This window comes from Danaus plexippus, chromosome 4 (assembly GCF_018135715.1).
Source record: "Danaus plexippus chromosome 4, MEX_DaPlex, whole genome shotgun sequence".
Classification (NCBI taxonomy): domain Eukaryota; kingdom Metazoa; phylum Arthropoda; class Insecta; order Lepidoptera; family Nymphalidae; genus Danaus; species Danaus plexippus.
Window position 1 is genome coordinate 3,532,408 of NC_083538.1, and position 11,190 is coordinate 3,543,597.

At 31.6% G+C, this 11,190-nt stretch overlaps 3 protein-coding genes across 3 annotated transcripts; 2 read left to right on the forward strand and 1 right to left on the reverse strand.

Annotated features, from left to right (window-relative positions):
- The first annotated feature begins 1,728 nt into the window (after positions 1–1,728).
- On the forward strand, positions 1,729–2,864 carry LOC133320095 (histidine-rich glycoprotein-like). Its single transcript, XM_061526987.1, has one exon. The coding sequence runs from the start codon at positions 2,088–2,090 to the stop codon at positions 2,826–2,828; it is 741 nt and encodes a 246-aa protein (XP_061382971.1). The 5' UTR covers positions 1,729–2,087; the 3' UTR covers positions 2,829–2,864.
- A 2,634-nt stretch (positions 2,865–5,498) lies between these two features.
- On the forward strand, positions 5,499–6,406 carry LOC133320094 (histidine-rich glycoprotein-like). The gene has a single exon (XM_061526983.1). It carries the CDS (start codon positions 5,525–5,527, stop codon positions 6,302–6,304), a length of 780 nt encoding a protein of 259 aa, XP_061382967.1. The 5' UTR covers positions 5,499–5,524; the 3' UTR covers positions 6,305–6,406.
- A 1,345-nt stretch (positions 6,407–7,751) lies between these two features.
- Positions 7,752–8,583, reverse strand: LOC116768655 (histidine-rich glycoprotein-like). The gene has a single exon (XM_032659431.2). The coding sequence runs from the start codon at positions 8,495–8,497 to the stop codon at positions 7,772–7,774; it is 726 nt and encodes a 241-aa protein (XP_032515322.2). The 5' UTR covers positions 8,498–8,583; the 3' UTR covers positions 7,752–7,771.
- Positions 8,584–11,190: the final 2,607 nt, after the last annotated feature.

The window sequence follows — 11,190 nt, forward strand, 5'->3', positions numbered from 1 at the left end:
ATGTACGTCTGTATATCTGTGGATATGAATTAAATTATGTTAAGAAAAACAAAGAATTCAAAGTTTTCTGTAATCATGTGTCGATAGTCAAAGGAATTGAGCTATGTAGGTGACATGTCAGTATGGAACAAAGTTACGTAACAAGCACATAAATCCATGACCGGTATTAGGTGACTAATTGAGTTTATTAAGGCTTATCTAATAAAGATTTGGACACAAACATCAGCATAATTAAATGAAATATATTTACAACGCTTTACATACAAGTTTTTAAGTGGAAGCAAATTTTGCGACGATCTAGAAAATCTGTGGGAATAAGTTAAAGATTTTCAAAATGATGTACCTACATGTTGTTTTGTAAATAATAATATAGCTTTTTCTATGTATTCTTAATCTAACTTCGATAATAGTATAAAAGAACCGATTAAACTAAAACAATTTTTTACCGGTTTGTTTAAATTTAAAGATCGTTGTAGGCTAGTATGTGTATTTTTAAAATAATGGGCATAATATTTTGTTTATTATTACCTTTATTTATGTGTAATAAAGGAACCAAATTATTAGAGGTTGTTTGAATTAGATTCGTTCTGCTAAGTAGTGAATCATGAATTGTATTTCATTATTACATTTAATTGCAACTTATTATTTACTTATAGGTACTAGTAATTTTTTTTTGGCACAAGGAATATATTATATTATCAGTGTTTTTTTGCATTGTTTATAAATGACATGTAAAGTAATATTTAAGAAGGAAATTTAACAAAAATTTCAATAGTAGAAATTTCATTGAAGATATTAAATAGTGTTGACGCAGATTTATTTTTAGTTTGAGAATATTGTGTGTAATTTACCTACTAAGTAATACCTCTTCAATAGTCGAACTACTGTAGGTAAATACATGTGACCAAAAGAAAAATCCTTCCTATTTTATATAATTTCCAAATGGTTATAAAATGAGAGAGTAGCTATTAAGTCAGCTATAAGTACCTACATATTAGGTACGTATAGAGATGAAACATCTCAGCATTCCATGGATTCACCGTTCGGGTGCCTGGTCCATTACGTTACAGGAAGAGGAGCTTCAACAGTGCCTGGGACTTGCCACCCAGGTTCAAGGGGCCCCTATCAAACGCGCGTTAAACGCTCGCCTCCATCGTTAAGGCTCATCTCTTTTTATTTTTAATAAGAATTCTTTAGAATCGAATTTAAAAATGACGAAAATAATGTTAATCTTTTAAGCTACACATGTAGTAAAACAATTATTATAAACAAATAAACAATAATTTATAAGGTTATGTTATCCACCTTTCTTACTATGCTAAAAGGTAGACTTCTGTGTTTTTTTTTTAAAGATTGCGCTCGTACTTGTGTCTTAGACGATTATTATAATATTTAATTTGTTAGGATAAATTGACTATTTTTGAACGTCACTTCAAGAAACATTTAAGAGAAACTTTTGCGATATTTATATTAAGACAAACTCTGTTTTTGGATTCAGTGCATTTGGATAAAAACGTTATTATATAATTATTATTTTTGTAGATGATAATAATAAGTGATTTATTTGTAATGTTTATAGGTTTTATCACAAAGATTAAACGTTAATGAAGCTTAGAAGATTCCGAGTAGAGCTTGCAAGGCAACAATAAATAATCCAATCGTTAAATGACATAAATATACATAATATATAAACAATATTTTTGCTATGTGATTAAATATTATGTATTAAAACAAACATTTAGCAAAATCCGTACGGATCGTTATTGTATAGAATTAAAGTTTGTGTATATACATATCTGTCTCATGTATGATACGACAGTCTTAAAGATATTATTAGGAAACTATGGGAGTAATACTCAAATAAGTTCTGGCCAAAACATTTATTTCATTATCTTTTTTTTAAGAAGTTTTCACAACAGAGATGTTGGGTAGTTTCTGCGACAATGTAGTAACCTACGCTATCTTTGCAACCTTGTCGCTTTGAGTTACCCAAGTTGTAACTAAAGAAATTATTCAGTATAAAATCGTTGCTACCATCGGTCAATTTATCAGTCACCTACTCAGTTCCAACTGAATACAGTGGAAACATGAGGAGCTTGCTATTATTTTGTATAGTTTCCGCGGCTTTAGCCTATGTAAGCTGCCGGGATTTGGTAAGAGAAAAACGGGATGTCGATTTAGAAGTCGCTGCCAGTGGGCACGGAGGAAAATGGGACAAAGGAGGTGGCAAGGAGCACCATGAACATCATCACCACGACCATGGTGAGAAAGGACACAAAGGTTACAAGGGGCATCACCACGAAGAACATGGCAAAAAAGGGCACCACCACCACGAGGGTCACAAAGGACACCATGATGAACATGGTGGTCACAAGAAACATCATCATCATGACGACGGTCACCATCATGAACATCATCACGGCGAGAAAGGACATAAAGGACATGGTCATCATGAAGAAGGACACTATCATAAGGGACATTCAACCAAGGGCCATCACGGAGTCCATAAACATGATGAATTCAAGAAGGAAAAGCACTTCCACGATCATCATCACGATGGCGGTCACCATGAACACCACGGCGGTCATCACGAAGAACATGGTCACAAGAAGGGCGGTGGCTTCCACAAAGGCCACAAACACGGTGGTCATCATCATCACGAACATGGCAAGAAAGGTCATCATGAGAAGGGAGGACACCACCACGACCACAAAGGGCATCACGATGAAGGAGGTCATCATGAGCATCACCATCATCACCATGATCATGGCAAGAAGGGAGGTCATGAAGACCACAAGCACTGGGGCTACAAGAAGGGACACAAATAAACCCTTTTAAACAATGACTGATTTATACAAAAGTTAAGCCATTACTTTATTTAGTTGTTGTTTTTCTTCTTATTGTTGATTATAATTTTTTTAATAAAATTTAAATTGAAAAAACATCTATTATTTAAAAGGAAATTCAATATAGTATCATTTAAAAAATATCTGAGAGTCTTGTTACATAAATATTATATACCCACAAACATATTTCCATAGGACTAGATTTTAATAATTCTTCTTCCTTATAAAAAGAAAATTTTATGTGATATTTACACTATATTGTTTTCAAAGAGTGAGCAACAGAGTGACAAGAACTTGGTTTCAACAGCAATGTTACATAAATTAGTTGACCGTGGTTCGCAAGCATTTCCGAGATCGAAACAATAAAAAATGTGGATCGATGGCCGACATCGGCCTACATTTCAGCTTAGTATAAATTAGTTTAAGTTGCAATGAACCGTTTCTATAGAAAACATTTGCTTTCAAACTGAAATTGATTATATTTCTCAATTATTTCGTACGTTTCTGTACTGAATATCGGTTAATGGAAAAATCTTAATTTCCAATACTTGCACATAGGAAACTAATACGGACTTCAAACTGTGAGAAGATAATAAAAAATGTATGCAAATTGATCGATCTGTACGTCTTCAATGACACTAATCAACATTTTATATTGCTTATTAAAAATATACTATAAAACTATTATATATTATTTTATATTAAGTTTCTCACAAAAATATAGAAATGCTATAAGGGAAATAAGACGATAGCTAAATAGTTAAGAAGATATCTTCTTATGTCAGTGGAGTTATATTCTTTACTTACTTATGTGAAGAAAGTTTCTAGGGTATTTCAATTCCTTTTACAAAGTGTCCCTTTGTACATAAATATTATTCTTCCATATAAGGCAGAATATATTTCTCAAAGTATTAAAATAAGAAATATTTTAGATTAAAAAAAATATATTTTAAATATTTTCTCTTCGAAAGATATATTTTTTTTTAAGTCCTCCGTAGTAATTCAGTCATGAACTAATTAAAAATAAAATAATTTTTGATTTTCGAAAAGCTTTTTTCTTTCATGCATATGACATGTGATTTGAGAATTAATTTTGCCAAATTTTGTTAAGATTAAAAAAATGTTATGCCAGTGCATTAATGTATTTATCATCGTTTGTTTATAATAAAAATTTTATATTCATTCAGCGATGTGATATTCTTGAATGTGTAAAAATTGTTACTTATTATTAGGTTCATTAGCAACAGTTGTTTAGGTCGTTACTTTTTCAAAGCAAAGTTTTAACTTGAACAGTTGCTTTGAAAAACTTTCCGTAGTTCTAGTTCTTTAACTACCAGTATGTCTAATAAAGTTAAAAGATTATGTTACGTGAATTTTCAGAGTATTTTTAATATCAAATATGGTCTTTTTTTCTTCTACTTTATTAATACGTCTGCAAATTTTTTTTAATTCTATTTTGTTAGGGTATTTTATTGAACCGAACTTATTTATAATAAAAATTAAATTGAAAAATCATTTTATGGTAAGCTTTCATTTCATTTTGTAAATGTTTGTAACTTTTACGACATCCAGAATAATAATGTTTGATACGAGATGTGAGATTATAACAACAATTAAATAGACATTATACATATTTATATTTTATAGTCCAAAGTAGGTCAGGGGGCCATGAGTCAGCATGTAGTAAGGGAAAGAGTTTTCTCTAAACTGTCCTTCACAACGAATCAGAACATCTTCAGAAATCGTTTATTCAACTATTTATTTTTATAGCTCTGTATTTCTTGTGAATTAAATTGAACATTGTTGGTCTAGGTCACTTATTGACATTGCCAAATTAGAAACTTGATTTAATTAAGGACATTGAAAGCAAAAATAATTATGTTTTTATATAAAAATTACTAGAAGGGTGAATTCATTTGGTTCGTTATTATATCATCAGAGATATAAAGGTTTTGAAAAACATTTTGTGTCATGATTTATATCTTATCTCATTTCTCTTAAGCTACTTTACTATCAGCTTCCGCGTGCCTTTTCTTAAAGATAATGAGTGTCTTTAGATTACCAGACATGTATACATTCAGCTAACCATAAAAGAAATCCAAGTAATAATATTATTAAACTGTAAAACGAAATTAAAAATTTAACAATTTATTTTGTTTCATTTGCCCGTTAACTGGAATACTACAAAATGATAAATTTTTTAAATAAATATCAGTCTCCTTTGTCGAATATACGTCATTAAAATATGAAAATTGTGGCCTTTCATATCAATTGGTACTTAAGTACTTTAATTTAATAAAATTACCATCACGCTTTCTGATTTAAAACGTTCTAGAAATTCAATATTCTTACGACATTGAAGATGAGTGCGCTAAGTATCAAAGGTAATAAGAAAATTATATCTAAAGATATTTACACGGCGAAGTTGAGTATGTATGTTGAAAATTATTTATTAAAATATTGGGTATGTATTTATAAATGCTTCCGTTGTTACTGATCCTAATGCGACGGTGGTTTGTTGATTCTCTTGCAGCAATAAACCGCCGAGATTGTCTATCGGCGACGCCTCACTTGTCAGGATTACACAATTTCTTATATAAAACTGCTGCGCCATAAGGAACGTTACCAATTTGAAATAATAACTTACAGACATCTGGGTGGAACAGTAAACAAGCAATATGCGTTTAGTACTAGTTTTAGGTGTTATAGCGTTAATAGCCGTAGTACACGCTAGGCGGATACCATCAAAAAAATATAAAGAAGCTGCAAAAGATGAACAAGCCGTCGATCAAAAAGTAGAGGCTACAGAACATAAAAAGGAAAAAGAGGATAAGAACCAAGAATACAAAAAGGGTGGTGGTAAGGAACACCATGCTCATCACTTAGATGAACATGGAGAGAAGGGGCACAAAGGTTACAAAGGTCATCATCATCATGAAGAAGGTAAAAAGGGTCATCATGATAAGGAACATCACAAGGGCGAATACGATGATCATGGTGGTAAAAAGAAAGAGCATCATCACGAAGACGGCCATTATGACGAGCACCACAAAGGTGAGAAAGGAGAGAAAGGTCATAAGTATGAGGAAAAAGGTCACTATAATAAAGGACATTCCACGAAAGGACACCATGAAGTTCATAAGCTTGACGAATTCAAGAAAGAGAAACATTTCTTCGATGAAGATGGCGATTCTGGACATGAAGAAAAGCATGGCGGTTTCCATGAGGAACACGGACATAAGAAAGGAGGTCACTTCAAGAAAGGACATCATCATGGCGGTCATCACGAGAAAGAACACGGAGAAAAAGGACATCACGAGAAAGGAGGCCACCATCACACGCACAAAGGACATAAAGAATCCGCCGGTCATGATGAACATCATCATCATCACCATGATCACGGAAAGAAAGGCGGTCATGAGCATCATAAGAAATTCGGCTATAAGAAAGGTCACTAAGGAATTTATTGCAGATAACGTAATTATTGCGTCGTCTAATTTAAATCCGTTGTCAATTGCATTGTTTCTGTTTAACTTTTTATTTATTATTTATTAAGTAAAACAAAATCTTATAATAAGTAAGCTTAATTTACTTTTTTACCTATTTTCATTGTTTAAGTATTTAAAATCTTAAAATAATAAAAGAATACATTTTAATCTATATTTTTTTTCAAATTAGAAGGTTCTCTTAAATATTTTTATATATTTTACTATTATATATATAAATAAACAAACTATTGGTTTGTTTTAAAGCTCCATTTTGCTCGGGGGATATATAAAAGTACTACTTCGAATATGTCTGAAATGCTTGCAGGAAAATATCTCTTGTTTTCAGCTGACTATGCGTTGCATTGTGGTAGAACAAAAGTCGCTCCAAGACCGGTCTTATCTACGTCCTGGCTACGACACTTAAGATAAAGCCTTTCTTACATGTAAATTTTTAGGTAATTTTTTTTCAGAGTAACATGTTTTGATGAATGTGATAACTAATATATATAAGAAATTGTTGGAAATATACAATGTAATTTCACCTTTATTATTTTAGGTTGGAAACAAGCCTTTTTATTTTTTTATAAAGTGACCTACTATTGAGGTTGTTATTGAGAGTTCTAGTTGTATCTTTTGTTTTTTGAGTATAAAAAAACTACATTTTCGCTACATAAAACTGCTTCAGTTATTTTATCTCATCAGAAACACTTAATATTTTGTAAATTAATAACTATAAAGTTTACGAATTTCATATCTCTAAATTTTACTTCACCTCTAGGTATTTTCTGAGTTTTTTGAAATCCGGCAATCCACAGTAACACACGTTCACATTCAGTAAAAACTTCAAATATCACAGACAGATAATTAAAATTTATTTGCAACACAAGTAAATCGTTATCTTTTGAAATAAAATATTATCTTGGAATATGAAAAATACTAAAATACTTTGTTATTCTTAAATGTAAATAATAAGGTATTATTATTTATATTTCTTTTAAAAAAAGGTTTAATAAAGAAAATACTTAAAGTTTGTAAATATATAAAAGATAGTAGAGGTACCAACCGAAATCAGCAATGAAATTAGTAATGCTTTTATATGTACCAAGATGAAATACATTGATAAAGCTTTTACACTAATTAACGCGAGAGTAGGGGCTTAGCAATGTCACACCTCACACTAGATTTATGGCTTTATGTGATGTCACATTAAATCCTTCACCCAGAGCTAATGTCACATAAAGCCGAGGGGTATTTTCACTAATTATCTTATCAGATAGTCGAACCTTTTATTTGAACATATAAGTAGTTATTTTTTATGGTTTTAAATATGCATTAGGCTAAGTATTTTAAAAGTCATAGAATCAAGTATAAAAATGGTTTTTATTCTAAATTTTCGTAAAAATTATGTCGTAAAATAATAAAAAGAAAATAACAAACTTAATGACCCTTTTTGAAACCCCAATGCTTGTGATCTTCGTGGCCACCCTTCTTTCCGTGGCCGCTGTGGTGGTGATCATGCTCATGATGACTGCCTTCATCATGCCATCCCTTATGATCATGGTGATGTCCACCCTTCTCATGGTGTCCTTTCTTACCATGTTCATGCTCATGATGACCGCCGTGTTTATGACCTTTATGGAAGTGACCACCCTTTTTATGGCCATGTTCGTCATGGTGACCGCCATAACCTTCTTCAAAACCAGATTCTCCATGTTTTTCGTGGAAGTGCTTATCTTTCTTGAACTCGTCTACTTTGTGAACACCATGATGTCCTTTGGTAGAGTGTCCCTTATGAAAATGTCCCTTTTCTTCAAATCCATGTCCCTTTTCACCCTTTTCACCGTGGTGGTGCTTGTGGTGGTGACCATCCTCGTGATGATGGTGTTTCTTGTGTCCCCCGTGGTGTTCATGATGTCCCTTATCGCCTGCTTCATGGTGATGACCTTTCTTGCCATGTTCGTGCTCATGATGTCCTTTGTATCCTTTGTGTCCTTTGTGGCCGTGTTCGTGATGATGATGAGCATGATGTTCCTTACCTCCACCATGCTCGTGGTGCTTAGATGCCGCTACTTCGAGATCGGCATCACGTTTCTCTCTAATATCTCTAGCGATCGTCAGCGCTATTAAAGCGGCCAGACAGCCTAATGCCAGCGACACCTTCATTCCGTTTGTTTCCGTTGCTGTAACCTGTTAGTCTACGTAAATTATTATTGTCACCCACGTTTTATAATACCGCCAATCAATTTTCCCAGTGCAGAAATGAGGCAATAGTTGCGGTTGCCAGTACTTGCATACTGTACTGTCAAGGTCAACCAATTAATTGAATATTGTAAAACTGAAAATTCTCCTTTTTTTCTGTTCCATTGTAATTTAACATTTACTTTATAATAATTAAAAAATGACTCAAGATAGATAGATAGAACTAGTTCCATCATCAGGTTTTTAAATAATTTTAATTTTAGTATTTCAATATTCAGAAACTTTGACGTATAATCCATACATACCATTTAATACATTGCACATTTTTAGAAAGATTATTTTATACCTTTTTAAATTTTCAAAGTTCTATTTGTTAATAAAGAAATAAACTTTCAGTCATTGCGAGTTCATAGAGATGAACTAACGAAGTTTGGTTATTAGTCATAATTTAAAAAAATATGGTCCTCATATTTTAATTTAATTTAATATAAATATCTAAGATAAAGCATGAATAATTAAGATAATTTCTAAAATTAAAATATTTAAAAATAAACTATAGAAATTATATAATAATTTACGACATAATATGGTACATTGTATGTATATATAAATTTAAGGGTGTGAATTTCAATTAAATTTTAAATTTAATCCCTGAGCTAAGCTATGCTTTTTATTTTGTTGTAAGAATAATTTTAATCTCTCATTACTTTTCTGCAGAATTACATAAAAATAAAATTTAATAATCAATTTAAGTATTTGTATCAACAGCCTTAATTAATATATTAAATTAACTCTCCCTAAAACAACTATGTTTTATATTATTTCTTCCATAAAACAACATAATTTTTCGAGGAGTAATTATTAGTAATTTTAGGTATGCGATAATTTTGGGTATTAGACACTGCGTCGAACCCTGCAGCAACACACACTAATCCTAACAATGCCGTGGTTTCGTGGTAAAACGTACGTCAAGTGAACAGTCAGTAAACTATGTTGAATATATGAGGTAGGATTTAAAGCATAGCTTTCTGAGGATGAAGATGATGCATTGATTGTTATTGGAGATGACTTTAGTAAATTTTCACATAAATATATACATATAAGTAATATCGGTAGGTAGTTAATATTATCAGTGGTGTTGCAATAATTTTTTTTATCGGAACTCGTATATAATTATGTAGACGGGGCCTATCCTGGGTAGACGGCCGCTCGGTGTGGTCTCATGTCTCAAATTTGACGAGGGGGGGAGATTTCCCCCCAATTTTCGCCCGTCGCCAGGATCATTACAAAATAGTATATGTTCTTTTTTCTTCTGATGTTTATTATAAATAAAGTTTAACTTCCGCTGAACCGGTTCTCGTATTTGTTTTGGTCCGGTTCAGCAGAAAAAAAAAACGTTCTGGACTCCGGTTCACGGTTCGGAAAAACAAGCCGGTTTGTTTGGGTTTTCGTTCCGGTTCGGGTTCGGTTCAAACCCTTGTTTATAATAATAAATATAAAAGTCCGTCAAAAATTAGAACAAAATTCTGCAATTCTTTAAATTTTTTTTTCAATACGTCAGCCAATTCTCGTTATCAGAAATCATCTTTAGTTCCGGAACGCGTTGCTGACCAAAAAGGAAGTACCGGACCGACGTTCCGCAGCGTTCCGGGTCGACAACACCACTGATTATTATTATCAAAGAAAATACCGTGTATTCTATAAAAACAAATATCTTGTTACACGCATGGTATATATTAAGTCCTTGAGCTTCTTCAAATAGGCGTTTGACGGTGTGATCTGATATAGAAAATGATTTTCGGAGTCTTCACGAAATATTCAATAATATTGCAAGCAGAAATAAGCTGCATATTATACTCAGTTCAATATCAGTAACATTTTCCATACAGCAGTAGAAAATGAATATGGTTCCCATTTTCCTATAATTTAAATACTTCTATATACCTAATATTTCTAAATGAAAAATATATTGCAGATTGTAATATTTTTAATTAATCATCTTAACTTTAGTGTCAAAGATCTGACTGTCACTAAAATAAACCATATAATCTCTTATTCGTTGCTGTTTATGTATTTAAAATAAGCAGGGTCACGACTCTTTCGTGTGGAAACTTAATTAATAGGGATGTTATAAAAACTATCCAATATTTTGTTATGTTTTGACAGTTCAACATTCGGATCATGTAATAAATGTCTTTCTTGACCTATGCTAAACTTATAACTCTAGTGAGTTTTAACGGAAACCACATCAAAGGTTCAAGTTTTATAAATATTTGACAGCAAAATTTATCCGCTTATTTGACTTTTCAGTACTGCAATATTTAGATACAAACAAATTGCAATTTAGGAGCGGAGAAATCATATTGCTTCATGAGCAATGAGCTCATTTTTTATTATTTTAATGAAAGAAAATCAAATAAATTTATTGACAATAGTTTCTGAATTATTAAACTTTTGTAGAAATAGTTCATTCTCTATCCTTTTTTTTGTGCGATAAGATCTATTGGTCTAATATATTGATTTGCGTTTCTTTTTGTGTACTGTAATTGAATTTTTGTTTTTTATTTCTAAAGTCGTCTCATAACAGCTTATTATATTTTATTTTAAAAATAATTACGTCTTTTATTTATTTAAAAGTTTTATTTGTTCTAAAAAAA

Coding starts and splice junctions, on each gene's coding strand:
- LOC133320095 (XM_061526987.1), top strand. CDS start 2,088: ATGAGGAGCTTGCTATTATTTTGTATAGTTTCCGCGGCTTTAGCCTAT.
- LOC133320094 (XM_061526983.1), top strand. CDS start 5,525: ATGCGTTTAGTACTAGTTTTAGGTGTTATAGCGTTAATAGCCGTAGTA.
- LOC116768655 (XM_032659431.2), bottom strand. CDS start 8,497: ATGAAGGTGTCGCTGGCATTAGGCTGTCTGGCCGCTTTAATAGCGCTG.